The sequence below is a fragment of the Marmota flaviventris genome, chromosome X (assembly GCF_047511675.1).
Source record: "Marmota flaviventris isolate mMarFla1 chromosome X, mMarFla1.hap1, whole genome shotgun sequence".
Taxonomy (NCBI): Eukaryota; Metazoa; Chordata; class Mammalia; order Rodentia; family Sciuridae; genus Marmota; species Marmota flaviventris.
The window spans coordinates 17,381,635-17,402,296 of record NC_092518.1 but is presented as its reverse complement, the minus strand read 5'-3'; the positions used below and the strand labels follow the sequence as shown (position 1 = coordinate 17,402,296).

General features: G+C 37.7%; 1 protein-coding gene across 1 annotated transcript in view; it reads right to left on the bottom strand.

The window, feature by feature from the left end:
* Positions 1-20,662, bottom strand: part of Ptchd1 (patched domain containing 1) — a 50,542-nt gene that overhangs the window by 5,406 nt on the left and 24,474 nt on the right. The window contains exon 2 of the mRNA XM_027927452.2: positions 8,262-8,922. Within this exon, the coding sequence (XP_027783253.1) occupies positions 8,262-8,922 (661 nt within the window). The remainder of the gene's footprint in view (positions 1-8,261; positions 8,923-20,662) is intronic.

Sequence of the window (20,662 nt, the reverse complement as noted above, 5' to 3'; positions counted from 1 at the left end):
AAAAGACTATATTATAGTGAGGATTTCAGGACCCATCATATCCCAAGATATTCCTCCTCTTACAGTCATAGTAAAAGCTGATATGTTGCCAAAGGGAACTGTTAAACAAAACATATGTAATCTATCAAATTTTGAAGATAGAGACTTGCTTGTCTTTTAAAAGCACATTCAGGATGTTTCTATTTTTATTACATGGAATGTCTGTATTGTTATGTACATTGGAACACATGCATATCACTATGCGTTAAGACACACACACTCACAGATTCAAGTTCTAGTTATTCATGGGTGATTGCTTTGACGCATCATGGGCTTTTAGCCAGGCCCTGGGGTAAGGATCATGGAGCTCTTCACTAATGTTCAGATACAACTTGGATCAGAAATACGATTTTAAAAAGGAAACTGCTTTTATTAATTTTATTAGAGGTAGACTTTGGGACTGCCATCTAGTAAAATCAAATGCTAAAGAATTCAAGCTATAATTTTTCTTCTTTTCAAAGATACTTTTTGTATCTGTATGTGCAGTGAACTTTGAGGCTTTGGAGCTAATGAAAAGAAAAAAAAAAACAGCACAGATGATAATTAACATTGCTGGTGGAAGAAACTCAACTAGCTAATCCTCCAGTCACTTAGGGAAACTCTCCAGCAGACTCACAGATTAAATCTCTCTCTTCACCCAGACTCTCTTCTGGGGTCTGGCCAAAACCTTCAGGGTTGTTTATTAATCCACTAAGGCAGGAATCCACTAACAAATAGTCGAGAGTTAACCTAACTTTACCCAGTAGACACGATTGTGGAAAGTTGTTCATAAAGTGAATTGCGTTTTAAATTTATTTAATGGTTTTGCTATGAGAGGCAGTTTGGGTAATTTGTTTTGTCAATGAATATCCATAAGCAAATTGATCTAGTTTGTATATCTGGATTTTGCAGGTATGATTTTTCTTTAGGCTCAGATTCTCCCACCTTCCCCAGTTCACACAGAGATAGCACAGAGGCTGATTGATGCCTTTTGGTGCTCTGCACATTTTAATCCCTTTCCTACTCGCAGGATTTCCTCAGCTTGAATGGCTGAGAAGATGAGGAGGTGAAGTGAGATGGCTTGCTGATGGATGATCTCTCAGTTTCAGTTCAAAAACATTTAATATCATGAGACAATGAAGCTATTTATAGCATGCCTGGGGGGTACCAAATTTTCACACATGGAAATGAAATGACTACATTTTTTTTCTAAAAAAATCCACAGAATATCATGCAGGAGCAAACTCTGCTTAAAACATATTTTATTCTGAGACAAGCTTCACTGAGTAGTTCATGTTTATAAAATTCTTTTCTTTCAATGACATCTACATAAATTAATGATTTTGTTTTTTCAAGAAGAAATTTAAAGTGTATATATGTCTACATTGAGTAACATCTGTTTTCAGTGAGAAGTTCATTAATTGGGTTACATTTACACTTTGCCAGTTATAAACATTTACTTTATAAGCTGAATTGTTTGGTTTATCGTAGCCTGCTTTGTCTCACAGTTAAGAGTAAGAGTAAAGGTGTACTCTGCTTAAGTAAAGACAGATGCTCACATCAGAGGGAATATATGCATCTTATTCTTTCTACTTGAGACTTGACACATTTTGATAATTCTCCTCATGGCATTGGGTTTGAATCTGAAAAATGATTTTCCTTCACTATATTGCTGCAAATAAAAGTCCAAAAAACAAACTTGCTAATAGCTCTTCCTTGTTTAAAGATGAAGTATTTAGATTCTGTATGTATATATACTATACAAAACTAGTGTGTATAAACATGGCCCATAATATATGCTGTGGCCATTGTGTAATAACTTTTCATATAGGAGAAATAAAATATATAAATGTATGAATATATGGCATGTGTTATTCAAGCATAATCTATATATTTACATATAAAATGCTTGAATGTATACCATATACTATATACAGAAAAATATACAGTATTTATATTTGAACATTCAAACTATGTTCTGCATAATATATATTATAAATTCATTGTAAAATATAAGTGCATAATGTGAGATAATTACATATCTTATTACATAGGACATCTAATATAGCAATATGAAATACAATATATATTATGCACAGATTACACACACATGCACACACATACACAAGATGAATAGGAGGCTGGTGTGAAATTTATTTTACTGGTGAGGCAGAGCATGTTAATGCTGCTACACAAATCAATGCAGAGAAAGGACTAGAATCCCTCTCTTTGATTCCATCTGTCTACATTTTGTTTCTTGGTGAGTAATAACTAGGTGAAATTCAGGCTTTCCTTGATAATGACTGAATTTTCTTGGGTTGTTAGCTCGTGTAGACACATCTGATGAAGACTGACCAACTGTGAATTTCTGAGATTCTGGTCCAAATGTAGACAGTAGGTATTTTGCCTCATGGTCTATTTTTATCAGCTTAGTGCCCTGATATTGCTTTCTGCTGCATAGCCTCCATCAGGTTTTCCACTTCCCCATTCCCTGGGCAAGACCAAGTACACAGACCACCCAGAGAATACCTAGGAGACCTGGGTCAAAGACGAAATACCTTGGCATTCTTGTACGTAATTGAGTTCTGCCTTCTTGGATCTGTGTTCCAATCCTGGTTCCATCTTAGTTTATGTTTAGGAATGGAACAATAAACCTTTTTTTGTTCTATTTCCCCAAATCCATTTCTCTCCACCACCACCTCACCATAATATGATTTGTAGAGCACAAGAATAAATGGGTGAGAACTAATCACAAAACTAGATCACACAATCTCCATGTAAATTAACCCCATAGAACCATGGATCATTATTAAAAAAGATAGGAAACAAACCTTGAAATTATTGTATGGATTTACTCTTATTTTAAACCACATGTACACCAAAAAAGTGAACAACAAAACCTTTATAAATTTTTTTTTTCCCTAGACACTACTGATTTATATTGATGTATTTCCATGGCACTCTAATTGAGGACTTTTCTGTCATGCAGATAGTAACATTGTTGCAAAAATGATTTTTATGATAATATATTAGGTTGAACCATATGAAATTATCATCTTTGCAGTTCAAAAATGGTTGCCTATTGGTACCAATTTTCTAGGTCAAAAACGGTTGGATACTGTTAATTTCATATGGTTCCAACTTTATTATTATCTGCCCTCCCTTCTTTTAATCTTTTTCTTGACTGTAGGAATATATAAGAATACAAAAAAAAAAACTTCCAAATTTGCTTATGTTTAGAGTAAAAATAATTGAGAGATACAGTTTTTCAGGTGGACCTAAATTCTTACACAAGAACTTTTACCCCTCCCCGTTTTTGGTATTTGGGATTGAACCCAGGTTGCTTTGCCACTGAGCTATTTCTCCAATCCTTTTTTGTGTTTTATTTTGAGGCCAGGCCTCACTAAATTGCTGAGGGCAGCCTCGAACTTGTGATCCTGCCTTGCCTTAGCTTCCTGAATCACTGGATTACAGGCATGCACCACCACACCCAGTCTCAAACCACTTTTATGTTTTCCATATGCTGCATCATATTTCAAGTGGCATAATATGAGAACAAAGTCTTAAAGAACTGAATCCAACTTGATTTCTGCTAAAAATACAGCAAATCTTGGTATAATAGCTGGAAGAAGCCAAATTTCCCTGCTATTATTCTTCTCCTAGCACTTAATCCACATTTTCTTCCTTTCACATCCTTGAATCTGTATGGACTGGTTAGATAATAAAGAAGGAAGAGGGCACCCCTGGATATTTGTGTTCTTTGAAATTTCTAAACATTTGAAATGGGGCTTGAGTAGTATTTTTTATTTTATCTGATCTCCAGGGTCTTGTATCTCAATAAAGGCAAAGTGACCCTTACAAATAGATTACCACTTAGGAACTAATACCTAAACTATCTTTCACCATGACTTCAGTTCTCTCCTTTTAGCAACACAGAATGTACATGAAGCAACAAACTTTCCATATGCACAAGGAAGAAAAATCTTCCTTCTGTTTCTTCTATATTCTCTAACATTCCATTCCTTTCCTGATTTGTGTCTGATCAGCAAAGCTATGGAAATAGTACGCCTATAAGGAGAGCTTGCACATACAAAACCTATGCCAATTTCTTAAATCATACTCAACTGGAGAACAACGGTGTGAATTCTCATCATTTAAAGGAAATTTGATAATGAATTAAAATGATGTGTGATATATTTACAAATTCTAAGTACCTCACTACCTGATATCAATATAGTTTGGAAAAAAGGAATGTTATTTTATGCATGATATTAAACATAGACAAAATAAACTCTTCTCCAAATTACAGTAACTAAAAAATATCAATGAGCATTTATAATACTATAGACCTTTTAGGATTTCAGCTCTAAATAAACTGATGTGACTCATCTGGACAGAGGTTTTGGCAGAAGTGGGATGGTCTAATATGCATGACACTGATTAAAAACATTCTAAATCATGATGTATCTATGCTTACATCATTGCCAAAATGATTCATCAGTGTAGGATATATTCTTATTGCCAGAGATGTCACGTATCATCTTGGCTAGAAACACACAATCATATCCCATTATGGTGAACTCTCAGAGTTTATCCAAATTCTTTCTTCTTCTGGAATTTTGTCAGCTTAATACTGCATAACACACGTGGTCTTAAAATTTTCCATTCTAAATCTATTGCCATTTTGGCATGTGGCTGGATCTGGCCTTATGTGACCGGCATCACACTGAGAATGTTTGTGGAATTTTAAGTCTATAATGTTTATCTATTATAGACCTATTGACAGCCAGGAAAATGTCTGCATTTGAGACTTTTTCTAAGATAGTTTTCCCCCTAAATGAGATCATAAATAAATTTGATTTGATATTTTATTTATAAAATGTACTAAAAATCAAGAAATTTTGCTTAAATCTGCTTAGATTAAGCATAGCACTTATGATGTTATGGGCAGGCAAATTGGACAGTTAATTGACTTGTACAAAACCCTTACCACTGCATTAATTCTTGGTCATTTGAATTTTTTATTGGTATTTTAGGACAGATCATCATCAAAAAAAAGCACAACTAAACATTGGTCTTGAATACAACATTTATGAATCTGCTCTCACTTGTACTTCATTTTACAATCATACTCTAAGAATGAAGAGTTTATCTGAGAAATCTAGAAGGGCAACCGTCCTAAATCCAGGCACTGTTAGCTTTATGAACATATTAAGCACTCATTATATCACACAAAGTATTTATTGCAAATGGGCCTTAGCTACTAAAATGCATAGCTTCCTTTTATGTTGTGACTGGGTAATTTGAGAACTCTTTGGGCTGAAAATGTACAGAAAGGTTGCACACTGATTGTCAGCAGGGAAAACTGCCATCACAATCAATGCATGTAACATTCCTCACAAATTGCAAACAAGGGAATATTAGGCACCTGCAGTGCTTGTTCTCTTTCACTAAAAATGCCTGATTTTTCTGAATTGAACTCTGATGTAAAGTTCAGCGATACTTGGTCTCTGTTGAATTGTGGAGCTATGTACTATTTCTGGACTTGTTTTTAAAAGACACTTCTGTGCTTACAGCATCATTCTATTCTACCGTCTCTTACCTCCTTTCCAGATCTAGTACTACCAGAGAGAGCAACTGATGCTATGATCACTGTGGCTTTGTTTTGACCATTTTCTGTTTCAAGGATTTCCTATAGCCCCTCAGAGTGAATATACCATCACCACCACATTATAACCTTCCCCTGAGTTCCTAACAGGAATAGGAAAAAAAAATCTGTGGCCTTGCAGCCCCAGCAATCCCAATGATGTCTCACGTGTTGCATATTCTTTTAAAAAAATATTTTTTTTAGTTGTCAATGGATCTTTATTTCTTTATATTTGGTGCTGAGTATTGAACCCAATGCCTCACACATGCTAGGCAAGTGCTCCACCACAGAGCCACAACCCCAGCCCCTCATATTATTTTTTTGTGTTGCTTTTTACTTAAAATATTTCAAACTACTTCAAAAAGTACAAAGATAAGTTTTAAGAAGGATTAAATACTGCAATTTATTTTATATAATAAAATTCATTTTCAGAATTTGGAATACAGCTATTTTATTTAAAATTAATTCTAAGAAACTTTAATCATAGTTTTATTTTACTTAGTACAATTAATTTTTAAGAAGCTTTAAATATTGTAATGTGCTTTAAGCTCACTGGTAACAACCTAGAGTGTCATAAAGCCAGCAGCAATAGTCCTTTTTCTAGCTCTGACATTCTTTTCCCCTCACCTTAAGAACCTTACTATCTCCCTTCAGTCCCCCGCCCTTTTCTTATTCCTGTTAATCTTCCTCCTGCAAAAGCAACAACAAAAAACACTATTTTTAAAATGAAAAGCTAAAATCCTTCCACCCACCCCCCAACCACTTAAGCATGTGACTAATCATGAACAAAACATCTTAATTTAAACCTTGACTCAAGTCTCTGTGGAAGCTACTAATACTCAGTCCTACTCACTCTTCAAGGCACCTCCTTGTATTCCAGAATCGACCCACATAGTCTTGGGATTATTTTAAAGAAGCAAGTTATACTGCCCTCTTAACAGACTGAACTCAGGAAGAAGTACTGCAATCCTGTTCTCTGTTGTTTTTGGCAGTGACAAGTAAACTGCTCTAGCAAATTCTCAGACTGCTTAGTCTTCACACAGTGCCCCACTTTCCACAAAAGCTACTAGTATATGTTTATTGACGAGGTCTTAATTCCCTCAGGCCACAGAGCATAGAGGGCAGAATGTAATTTTGTGGCCTTGCAGCTCCACCAGCCCTGCTTATCACTTAACCATAAAGCAGTTGAGATTTCCTGAGAAAATTCTTTGTTTTTCTACTACTCCAAAATAGCGCAGAAGGCATACTAATGAACTCAATCATGGTTATTTCCTAGTCAACAAAAAATGCCACTTCATTTGTAATGTTAGTATCTAATTCCGAATGACATTTTAATTTTGCTAAAGGAATTGATGAGAAGTTGACACAAAAAAGGGAGAATGCTAACTGCTTGAATCCTTGGCCTGTAAGGAGCTCTGCTATCAGGCTGGGTGGACATTTCATCTCTTTTACTGAATGGACAAAGCAACTGATGTTATGACCACAGTGACTTTGTTTTCACCATTATCTCTGTCAGGGAATTCCTGAGGCCCCCTAGAGCGAATATACTGAAAACACACCATCACCATCACTTTTAAAATATTTTCTTGAGTTTGTAGTAAAAGCAGGGAGAAGAAAACTTCCTATTGATGTCACATGTTGCTGTCCTCTGTTTGCTGCTCACATCCACCCTATCCATAAGGTGGGGAAACTGTGGGTTGAATACATTATCAGTGCCTAACCCATGTGTCCTCCCATTCACCATTCGTGCACTTAATGAAAGCTTCTTGCTACAGAGTTACCTGAGGGCTTTCTTTGGCTGCAGGAGTGTGCTTACTTTTTCTGGGGGAAGTGCTGAGGACTTAACTACCCTGAGTAGTATCCCTCAATGAATCAATCACACACAGGGTTTCTGGGTAAATATTACAGCTTCCTGGGCTAGGGATGTGGCTCAAGTGGTAACGTGCTCGACTGGCATGCATGCGGCCCAGATTCGGTCCTCAACACCACATACAAACAAAGATGTTGTGTCCGCCGAAAACTAAAAAAAATAAATATTAAAAATTCTCTCTCTCTCTCTCTTTAAAAAAAATTACAGCTTCCTCATCCCTCAGGGGAGGACCTGTATTGAGATGTGTTCTTCCATTTCTCCCAAAGGTCTCCAGCAGGACTGAGCCACAGATGCCTAGAACAGTAACCTGATCATCAATCTGAGCTGTCTGCCTTCCCTGTCTCACTTTGTCACTGCCATACTGGTGCTTCCTGGGCTTTCTTCCCAAATAAATGCCTTGTATCTGAATCCTTGTTTCAGGGTCTGCTTCTGAGGAAACCCAACTTAAAACACTGGGGCACAGAGAAGATTAATGTCTGCTAAATACACATAGCTATTTAATGGAAAATCAGGGCTAGAACCCAAGTCTTTCTGTTTCTGGCACATGTATCAGATTGGGTTGCTTCTTGCTGATGACCAGCACCTTTTAGAATGGATCCTAGGACTTCTGAGCACAATGAAGATGCATAAATGAAACAAAATTGTTATATGGCTATTTTTGACCTTTTAGGGACCCAGTTAACACCATCAACAGGAGAAAAAAGAAAAATGAAGGGCAGTAATTACCTAGCATGACGAAAGGGACTCCCAGGAAGGTGGAATTGTATTTACCACCAGTAAGATTGATGATCCCAGCTGCAGTGAGAGTGGCTAGGCTTATGGTTACCAACCCAAGCAGGCCTAGCCAGGGTTTGCTGCGGACGCAGTCCTGCATAGAGCAGCAGAGGATGGCCATGGTGACTACCAGGATCAGGCTGGTGACCAGGTAACGTTCTGACACACGGCTGGTCTTCTGGAAATCTTCCCTCAGTGACGAGGATGTGTAAGGGTACATTTTGACTTTACTGTTGTATTTCTGGAACAGTTTGACAGTGTCGCAGAAGCTGGACTCCCACCTCTCAGCCACCATGTCATTGAGACTGTTGATTGACTGCAGGTAATAGGTGAGCTGAATGGCCTCTGCAGATTTCACCCGATCCTTGCTGTGCACAGTGACGCCCCCAAGCTGGTGCCCATTGTATACGGCCCTACCGTCCTTTAAGTGGGTGATCGGGTATGTGATAGCAAAATTGGTCCGATTTGTAGCCCGAGCATTCTTTAACTCTTCCAGGACATGTACTATGTCATCCACGATGCAAGTCTTATCATTATTCAGGATACATATGTGGGCAAACGTGTAATTAAAACCAGGCCTTGGAACCTGGATCTTGGTCACAGCAGCATGCAACTATGGGGAAAAAAAATAACAATCAGTATTTATTAAATAAAATTAGACATTAAGAAGTAACATTACTCTGAGTTCAAATATTTCCCTTGTGTTTTTGAAGGAGGGGATCATGTATTCCATCTGTAAGCCAAAATGTACAAATGAAATGTTGAAACCTTAGATCTGAAATGAGTTGAAGGGATGCAAAACACATGTTTGACCAGTGGTTTTCACAGTGTGGCCCCTGGACCAGCAGCATCAGCATAACCTTAGAGCTTATGAAGATTCTCAGGCCCTATTCCAGACCTAGTAAATCAGAATCTCTTAGGGTAGATCCTAGGATTTGGGTTTTCACAAGGCCTCCAGGGGTTCTGATGCAGTTAAAGTTCAACAAGTGTTACATCGAAGCACCAGCATTATTTCCACGTTATTATTTGTGACCCAGTTGGTCTATAATGTTTGACAATATTATAGGTCCCCTGTTCTGTCTTCCTCTGGAAAACATGATTTAAAAAGAAAATAAGGTACAATTCTGAATGCAGAGTTCCTCTGCAGTCCAGGCCACTGCTGGGAACTATAAATAATCTCCTCATCTAATCACTCTATACCATAATAGATAAGAATTTCACCTTGAGAGCCCTTGTATTCTTTGGTACTCCTTGTCTGCATATATGGGAAAGGAGACAAAATTGAAAAAGGCTGGCTGGGATCATGGGAATCATACTAAAAGAGCCCAGTAGGATTTACTCTACCCATTGCTTCCTGTCAAATTTACTATGCCCAGATAATGTATATGTCTACCATCAAAGTACATATGAGAATACAAACATTAGTTGAATAGCCCCTACTGCAGTGCTAGGTCTTTATGCAGATTAGCTTACTGGATTCTTATAGATAACTATAATGTAGTGTGAATACTAGCCTCATGTTTCAGATGAGGAGATTGAGACAAAGAGAAGCCAAGTCACTTGCTAAGGTCACACATGTAATAAGAGGCAGGGCTAGGCTAAATCAGGCAGTCTGGCTCCAGAATCTGTGCTTTTCTAGCCCCTTAGCACACACCTCTAGGTTAGCAAAGCCAGCAGCTGAATAAGGGTTCTTGCCACCATTAATTCCTGCATTTGTGCTTTTAATGTATTGCCCCTAAAAGTTCAGATATGTAGGAATATGTGTAATCTAACTGAAAGATGAGAAAATATGGGTGTGGTGGTGGAGGGGGAGTAAGTGACTTAAATGAACTACTACCATGTGTTAGAGCTATATACCTTAAATTCTCTCAACAATTAATTTTACAGTTGAGAAAACTGGGGCTTGAGAAAACCCTGAAGATAGAGGTGGTAGGGTTAATTGCTGTCTTTTAAAATGTCATCATGTAACTGTTTAAGCTGTAGCTACCTACTTGGGTCCCCAATTTAGCTGTTTTGACCAGCCAGCTAGTCATTCTTATGGTAGCTTTGCCTTTTCTGTGTAAAATGTGGGCCAGTCTGCAAAATTAGGTCAGTGGCAGATATGTAGTTGAGTGTTAAGTAAATGAGTACATCTAGGACTGTGCCTAGCACTGAGTAGACTCTCCCCTTAGTGTCTCCATGACTTGGATATATTTTCTCTCAAATATGTTTTAGATTGATTAACTTGTTAAGATATTTTGCTGTGCATATGTCTGGGTGAGTGGGATATTATGCTTTTTTGAAAATGTCTGAGGGGCACCAGCTGTCGAAGTCCTTTAGTTAGCACAGGCAATGAGCTGTTAATCCAAATTCTCACTGTCCCCTTCCTCCATATCTCTGTAAGAGTGCCAAATTTGAGGTTTAGAAAATACTTTATTGAATTATGTTTAGCTGAAATATTTTGATATGTCTATCTCTGTCTGCCCCCCCAACTTCCCAGAGATACCTAAGAGGCTATTTTCACAACCCTAATTATATGGTAAATTTCTGGTTTTGTTTTTGGGATTAATAGTCGGCAATATGTCTTTCGGTGGTTCTGGACTGAAAAAAATGTGTTTTCATCTATTCTTCTTTAAGCATGTCCCAACAAATTTTGATTGAAAAGTTCCTGGGATTGAGGATAGATATGTATGTGTGTATGTATGTACATATCTATCTATCTATCTATCTATCTATCTATCTATCTAGATATGTACATACATAGGATAGAGAACTTGCCTAGCGAACAAGATCCTGGATTTGATCCACAGTACTGGAAAAAAAGGCTAATTACAAAAATTTTCAAGATGTACATGGTTATTTTGGAAGAAGGAAGAATGAAGAAGAATTTAAATTTAAATATGAGGGAGTTTTGATTAGCATTAAAAGAAAGACTTTGGGGAAAGATTCATAATAGACTAGAAAAGGAGTGGTATTGAAAGCATGCATATGTGTAATATTTAGTGCATTGTTTGTTCCCATGAGCAGTGTAATAAATCTCCCTTAGAGTGATTACTAAATATGTCAAGAGTAAAAAGATTGCCAAATAAGATGGTGTAAAGCCACAGGGCTAAACCCAATTATAGCAAGGGGATATTTTCCATCCATTCTCTAAGGTGACCATGCCCTGCTGAGTGGGGAGTTATAAACTATTCGGTGATCTGCCAACTCTGCAGATCTACTGCTACAGACCCTTGGGGCCATACTCTGAAGTGCACATCATGTTCACCTCTGTACCATCATACAATAGAAGGGAGTCTTGGAAAATGAGAACCTTACTGAAATTTAAGAGGGAAGGTTTCTTAACTCTCAGCATCAGAGCTGCTGTGAGATGCAGCTGCCTTGAATTTCCAATGGAGTGGTGGGTAGGATGTGTGTCATTCTTGCTTCTGTGTGGCAGGGTGATGCAGAGTGACAAAGCAGACAGACAGGGGGTGTTGGCTGAAGCTTCTCATTGGGCAAGGGGAGTCTGTGGTATTCTTCAGTGGGATAAAAGGTGAGGAGATGATAAGGAATGGGAAGTGAGAGTTCAGACTCCTTTCTATGATTTCTCAAACAACTCAGTTCTGATCTTTGGTTCTCATGAATACATATCAAGCATACAATTCACTCTTGCATCTCTGTATAGTTGTAGTCATACATGCTGCATGTACTACCTAAACATTTGCCTGTACATGGTTTTAGAATGCCCTGATTTTCTTTCCGAAAGGAGCCCTGATCAGGACAGCAGAAACATTAGTAGATATTCTAAACTGTGAATATATACCAGATATATTCACAGGGGAAAAAGCAAGTCAGAGATCAAAGCTATGCTTCAGATAATCCACAAAATGTACAACCACAATTCACATAAGCTTATTATTAAATTGAGTAAGAGACTTTCAGAAAAAAAAGGGAAAATGACACAAAGGAAATAGTCCTGACCATTAATAGGGTTTGAATCTGTCATGTGAATCAGTGTATAATCTATGTTTGTCTGTTTAGATTCTAGTATTCACTCAATACACATTCAATAAGTACTCATAAAATCTGTGTTGTTAATATAATAGGATAAGTTCCCTGAATTTAGTGTGCTTGCACTTGTGCACTAAAAATCATGAGATACGATGTCCAAAAGAATGGGAAGATTCTAATAATAAACAACACTAAGCACTTTGTACCAGTAAAGTCCAATCAATGTCAATTCTTATTATGATATTTTTTATTATTTTTACTGATCATTATATTTTTTATTATTTTTGTATTTACTGCCAAAGAAGCCAGAACTGCAGGTTAAATTGGCATTCCATTCTAAGGTTCTAAACATACCATTTATATTGTTAGCTTTTTTTTTGTTTGTTTTTATTTTTTATTATTTATTTATTTTTTTTTCTTGACATATCATATTTCATACATTTGATTCAAGCATGTGATTCTGCAATATGTATACGGGGTAAAATGGGAGTTCATAGTCTGCTTGTTAGCTTCTTTGTTCTCTCATTCTTCAAGAATGATGATTGTAATACCAACTAGTCTACTAAGTATTTTCTATGTAGTTTTAAAAACTTATTCAATACTGGGGCTGAAGTTGGGGCTCAGTGGTACAGTACTTGCCTAACATGTGTGAGGCACTGGGTTCAATCCTCAGCACCACATAAAAATAAATAAAATGAAGGTATAGAAAATACAATAATGTTATAAAAAACTTTTTCAATACAAAGACACTATGGCAATGGTTAAATTGTAATCTCTATTTTGCAGTTGGAACAACGGTGGCTTAAAGAATTTCAATAAGTCACCTAAAAGGACCCAGTAAGTAAAGGGAAGCTATTCTTCAGATAATCCACAGAGGGTCTCCAACATACCCAAAGTAAAGAGCAGAAACCACATTGGAAGCCAAAATAATCAACAAAATTATAGGTACAGGATTCTAAATTAAGCCTTACTTCACGGAAGAAAAGTTAGCCCCAGACCAACACAGAATCAGCAGTGAGGATGAAGAGAAATTAAAGAATAATGAAGAATTGTCAGTCCACCTGGTTCAAATGACTGGTAGTGAAAATATCTGGTATGTAAGCCAACCATACTGCCAATCTGAGGTCTAATAAGGGCTAGAGATAATACAAACAGCCAAGCCTCATCTTTAGACAGCAGTATTACATAGTAGTTTTATTGGCAACTCCAGAGATTGGAAGGAAAATAAGAAAAGTCAGTAAACTCAAAACCCATTCCCTTCCAATCTCTGGAGTTGCCAAATAAAACTTTTTAGACAGACTTGCTAAGAAAAAAAGGCCATGGGACATAGTGGAATCCAGTCATAAGAGGTTTTGGCTTCCAATATGGTTTCTGTCTTTACCTTGGGTGTGTTGGAGACCTTAGACCTTAGGACTTCTACTTTTTCAGGACTGAGACTTCAAGTCTCAGATTTATCAGTGAAAAAAAAAAAAGGTGTGGTTGGTCTATGTCATCTTTAAGGAAAAACCCTCCTAGTTCTAACACTACATAATTCTAAGATGAATGACATTCACAAACTATACAATCAGTTACTGGGTGAGAGAAAGTTAACTTCATAAATATCAATTTGATACTCATTACAGCTGCTTGAGGTATGCTTTTCTGACATACTGAAGTTCTTTTTAGGGCAATGACAGATCTGATAGTAGATAAAACCCAGAAAGAAAAAAGATTTACTTTTTAAAAAAGAAAAAGATTCCCTTCCCTGAGTGATTTCCCATTCTGGGGAGGCACTGGCTCTTCTAATCCCCTTCTGGCAGAGCCTGGGACAAAGCCAGTATGGGCTGCTGGTCACGACAGGCCAGAGTCTAATTTCCTCTCTGCCTCTCCTTGGCACACTCAGATCTTCCTCAGAAGACAGCAGGGACACCTTGTATAGGAGAGTACAGAAGGGATCTGGGAGGAAGGAAGTGTCTGCTCCTGAGTGGCGATTAACATAGGAAAAATACCTGTGAGGTTAGAGGATCTTATACAATATATTTCTGCTTTCTTTTATTTGTTTCTTGTTAAAAAGGGAAGAAGGGAGACAGGAAGGCCACTCTGCCCATCTGGGGGCAATTAGCATGCTCTGGAGCAGTCTCAAGCACCCTAGCAATCTCAACTTTGGGGAAAGACTTGGAGGAGGTATGGGTTCCATTGGTCTCCAGCATGATGGAGCTCTGGTCATCTCCAATGGGAGTTAGCCTGATGACATCGCATTCATCACCTGCCTTCTTTTCCTTGTCTCATTTCTTACCCCCCTTCTTCTATTCCTTCCAAATAAGCTGCATGCATTTCAAAAAATACAAAAAGGAAGATTGTTGGTTTGCCTTCCTAAGCCTACATCATTTATCCCCAAATATTACCTTCCAATCGATACCAAACCAAAATTGCTTCAAAATGCTTTCAAGGAATATCTGTGTTTCACCTCTAAATCAATAGTTTCTTCACTGAATCCTTTCAGATCTTGATCTAGCTCTAGATTCTGCAACTATATACAGGTAGGTACCAATTGGCAAGGTATCCTCACCTAGGACACAAGAAAACACCTTGAAGTGGATGGATCTGGTCTCTGCAGTTCATAAATTACGCTAGCTCCCTTGGTGTTATGTTCTGTCTTTGCATGATCTCACTCTCACCCACTCTCTTTCCTCTTCTTTTAATAGAAATGCATTACATCAGAACACCAGAAGTCGCAAGTTGGGGATTGTTACCGTGATTCATTTGTAGTGCAGCCAAAAGCAAGTTAGTCATCCCTTAATAAGTGAACAGAAATAATCATTCTGCCTTTGAAACATTACATTTTCAGAGGACACCAAATTTAAGCTGTGGACAAAGCCAAACAAGTGACTATCTAGCCACACTCTTCCTTTGCACGTGTGTCCTGAGTGCCAAATCATTACCTCTGTCAATACTGCAATTCTAGTACAGGTCTGGGAAAAGTGGAGCACTTCTGGTTTGCTCCTTACTTTTCAGGGGGTGGGGTTAAACATGCTTATTGTGGGTGTTGACACTGAAAAGCATCTAAGACAGTCCCAATTTGTAATTCCCTCAAACATGCTGAGTTTGTCTTTGCAGCCTTGGCTGGAATAAGAAAGCAGCTTTGGATTTGAAAGAAATAAACCTGAGATTTTAGAAACAAAAAACAGTAATGGTGAAGAAAAAATACAATTGCAATATCTCACTACAACTTTTGCAATGATTCCACATTGGTCTGAATGAGAAAGACAATACAGTTAATCATCACAGATCTGATAATTTTTTTAAATTTCCATAGTCTAGAAGAAACTTGATTAATTTAAAAAAAATTCTTGATATTATGAAGATGCCTGGATATCTGTAAAGTTAAGTTTTCTGATTAGAATGGTTAATTTTTAACTCCCTATGTCCTCACTGGACTTTTATGATCAAGCTTAAACTGTAGTTGGGCAAGTTTGTGGGTGATGAGTTTTGCTGAATAGCTTTAAGAGAACCAGATGTTCATAGAAATGGGAGAACATTAGATTGATTGGTCAAACATCAAAGGAGCTAAGTGCGCAGGGGGAACACTTGAGAGCTGTTTTAAGATTTGATCAAGAGACCAAAACCAACCATGTAAGGGGCAGGAAAAACAGGATGCCAAAGACATTCAAGATGACTGTGAATCTGATAGAAGTACTGCATCAGGAGTCAGAAGTCTTTCATTTTAGGCCTGGTTCTGAGTTTTGCTGGCCATATACACAGAGATAAACAAAAAGTGAGTCTATGAAAACATAGTACTTCTCTTCTGTAAACCCCCCCCAAAATTCCTCATTATTTTCAGAACCAAACCCAAGTGCTGATTATGGCCAATGTGGGATATTCCTCACTGACCTCTCCAGACTCATATCTCACCATGTTCCCATTTCTCTTCTTGCTCTTGATTCTGCCTAGAAAGTCCTTCCTCTAGAACCTACAAAACTTTTGTCTTCACTTCCTTCACTTCCCTGCATAAATGAATCATCTTCCTTGATGCCATCCCCAATTACACACAAGAGCATGTGCACATGCATGCATGCATGCATACACACACACACACACACACACACACACACCATTCATCACCATTTCATTTTAATTTTTTCACAAACCAATCATGATATATCATTACATTTTATGTGTCTTTGTTTCTTTATTCTGATGCCTCCATTGGAATATGAGTTCTGCCATGCTAAATTGTGTGTCTGTCTGGCCCATCTCTCTGTCTTCATTACTTAGAATAGTGCCTGGAACACTTACTCCATAGTTGTGAAGTAAACACATGGGTATAATAATCTCGGAAATGAACTAAAGTCTATCTTAGGGGCATGATGAAGGCCAAGTGAGGTGATGGATATAATGGATTTTGTAAACTCTAGAGGGCTACGTAAATGTAATTACTATTATTACACACTAGGAAGCATGGATGGTATTTCCTCTGGCTAGTGGTCTTAGATCTGTTCAGACATAATCTAGTGTTGATTCCTGATTGTTCTGGAGCCCCGCCCCCCCCGTTCTTTTTCAGTTTGATAGCATCTTGTATTTCATGAAAAGGACATGGGTTAAAAATGTCAGAATGTCACAAGTGCAACCCCTTCCTTTGTTAGTACTAGCTTTGGGACTGTGGCTGGGCCTTCTCAATATCCCCCCACTTCTACTTCAGTGCACATCAGCCCTACTTCCAGCCTAATGTGGAAACACTAGAAAATTAACATAGTACCACAATACTTAGCAGCTTGGACCTATTTCTAAAGACAGTGTGTATATAAACAACCCAGCTCACATGTCCCCCCAAGCTGAATAACCCTGCAGCATGTTTCCTTACTGTTTCCCAGAGTTCCCTAGGATGATTAAGCTCCAGTTTTCCACAGAGTCCTCATAACCAGTTGCTTCCCTTCCCTGTCTCACGTGGCCATTCTCTTCCCAGTGCTTCCTTAGATTGTCTTCCAAATACACTACTTGCATAGAGTCCTTAACTCCAGATAAGCTGCTAGGGTAAACCAAAGTAAGACAATGACTTTATACATTTAATTCAGTTTCATTATCTGTAAAATGGAGATAATCCTTACCCCATAGAGTCCCTATGATAACATAAAAAAGGTGTCTGGTCTGGTGTTTAGCATTGGATTAAACCATATGAAATTGGCCTTTCTATAGGTTCAAAAGTAGGTCAGGGGCTGGGGTTGTAGCTCAGTGGTAGAGCACTTGCCTAGCATGTGTGAGACACCAGGTTTGATTCTCAGCGCATATAAATAAATGAATAAAATAAAGGTTCACCAACATCTAATTTTTTTTAAAGTGGGTCAGGAATGGCAATTTTATGTGGTTCATCTAATTGACCTTCAGTGAGTGTTTGTTCTTTCCCTTTCTTATCCCCTCTGTATCCCTAAGAGTCTTGTCAGAAACTGAGCTTCCCTAAGAGGTGTATCAAACAATTTTGTTTGGTTTTCAAGAGACAGTTTAGTGTACCAGGGCAGGCTTTCAGGAAAAAGACAATGGTTCTGGGCTAGGAAAGTCTTACTTATCCATCATTTATTCCATTTTCCACAAGTGTAAACAAGGTTGTACACACTGGGCATAAGCCCCTGTATAATTTGAATGCACACTTTTAAGCCTATGGAAAATATTTTTAAAGATCCATATAGGCCATCTCTCCAAAATATTTAAAACTGAATTAGTAACAACATTAAATTGAAAAAATATGAATAAATGTCTCCACTGGATGAGCTCTTTGGCATTTTCTTTCCTTGAAAGGACTAAGTTTCAATGGGCACCGAGCTTGAGAACAATGAAAATTATAGCTGATGAAAGAAGAAACAAGAAAAAAGATCCACCTAATGATGTACTAACTGCTATCTTGAGTGATGGACCATGAGCCTTACAAGAATGAGTACTTGATGCAATTCACAAAAGAGTATATTGCCTGATAGTGCATTTTTTTGGAAATAATTTCCCTCTGTTCTCAAGGTTCTTATACAAAGTCAACACCCTTAAAAAAAAATCACAAGAGTATCATAGCTGCTGTTCTCCTTTTCCTGATCTGAAAAGAGGTCTGAGAGAGCAAACTGAGCCTCAAATCTAAGGCCTTGACTCTTTCAGGAGGTGCTAATATTAGTGAAATGGATTGGCTTGATGGACACACTTCCTGAGCTCAGATCTTGGCTTTGGCATTTGTGGATGTGCACCTCAGTTTCCTCATCTGTAAAATGGTGACAATAATGGTGCCTACCTCATTAAGATTGTTGGAGGATAAATAAGCAATTCAATGTAAACTGCTCAGTGTAGCCTCTGACACACAAGTGGTACCCAGTAAATGTTTGATAACAAAATCAAAATTAACAAACAGAATGTCCCATTTCGATCTTCTGTTTTGCCGTGCTCCCTCCCATTTTTTTCCTTTGAGTAATGAAACTTATTCAGTTGTTTTGAAAAGTATATTCAATGAAATGTAAAGGTGACAGATTTTGCCATATGATTGAGGGGTAAACAGAGTTAGCAGCATGCATTAGTATAAATATTTTAAGTGAATAGCATTTAAAAGTTGGTACTCCCTAATTCCAACATAAGTTTCCAGTCTGCAAACCATCCATGTTCTTCAGCTTAGTTCCCTAGTTATATTGTTGTGCACATCAACTAAAGGAATTCAGACAGTCAGGGAAATATGGTAGGTAAAAAAGAGGAAACTGAAAAGGTATTTAGTCCCTACTAAGTGTTGGACATTGTGCAAAAAATGCTACAACTATTATTTAATCATCACAGCAACTGAGGGAGGTAGATATTATACCCTCATTTGCAGGTGAGGAAACTGAGCCTCAAGGAGCCTAAATAATCCTGCCCACAGTCACAAATTTAATAAGTCAATCAGCCCAGACTTAAATGCTAGACTTAGAAGGTTGTTCCCTAATGGGAGTTTCTTTGGCAAAGACTTTACTTCTTAATCTCTCTGCTTTGGACATTTGGATATTGGCAAATTTGCTTTCTGGTATTAGGTTTAAGCATGATCCATCATAGCATGATATGGTACTGCCATAGAAAAGTCAAGGGGTCAAATATGACAAAGCAGCCTAGGAAAAGCAACAACATTCTGACCTGTACTGCACATAGAAGCCCAGTAAATTCCAGATATTTATAATAAAAACCACAGAGAAAGCCACAATCCCCAGTGACAGCCATGCTTAACCAGCTGGAGATGAAATCAGATGTGAAAAATATACAAGACTGACATAAGTCCAAATAGTATCCTTTGTATCATGTATGTTTCCTATTTTACCCCTCCCCCACAGCCACAAACACAAGAAAAAGAACAAAAAAAATTGCAGATGTTTTGGTAAAAAGGGCTCTCAGCTTGGGGACTTATTGCAAAACATCAGACTGAAGTTGGGAGGGGGGTTAAAGGACTTGAGTATCCATCCCTCCACAAAGGCAGATTAACACTAGAATATATATGCTCCATGAGGGCAGGGGCTTTGTCTGTTTCATTTAGTCCTGTATTCCAGGCACCTACAATAGTACTTGGCATACAGAAGGAACTCAACAAAGATGTACTGGAAAAGAAGGAATCTAAAAGGTTTGTTCCTTACTGCTGATTTATATTTTCACTGGTGACATTGAATGATGTTTCGTTTGTACCCAAAGGCTACTGTGCTACATGCATATCATTTACATCTTAAGTAAATGGATGACATTGAATTTGGTCCTGTTGCTTCCATGCTGCAGACAAATGGCTAATCTCTTTAGACAAATGGATATTGTTAGACTATGCTCTAAAAAAGTACATGAGCAGAGAAACAATTTAGGTAGGAGATTGGGGACTAAAATAATTATGTGCTATGCTTAATTATAGGGCAGTCTGAATTTTTCATGTGTATTGTATTTTTTTAGAAGTTTAAAAAATACACAAATCTAGAGACTAATATAAAAACTCCTCTGTACCTACCATTAAAAGCCATGTCCATTTGAAGATTCTGCCACTACTGGTACTGCTGTCAATAGGTGGTGTTGCCATCTAATTTATCAAACTGGAATAATTAAGAGAGTGCAACAGGGCACCATTAATTTCAGTTATATCAAGCATAAAGTGGTACCAACACAGGCAAATAGAATGTGAGTTCTAACTGTGGATGTTTTAGAGGATATAAGAACTGATGCGACTTTGTCTCTTCAATGCCTCACGTGGACCTTGGATGATAATATTTTAATTTGCTAATGCAACCTAGAATATTGCTCATGAAATTACCCTATCATCATGAAGGACCCCAGGAAAGGAATTTGGAAAAACTTCTACCTTCTGGATGAACTATTAGGGAAAGGGAGGAGGACTAGGGGGATAGGGAGAGACAGCAGGGTGAGAGAGGGTAGTAGGGAAA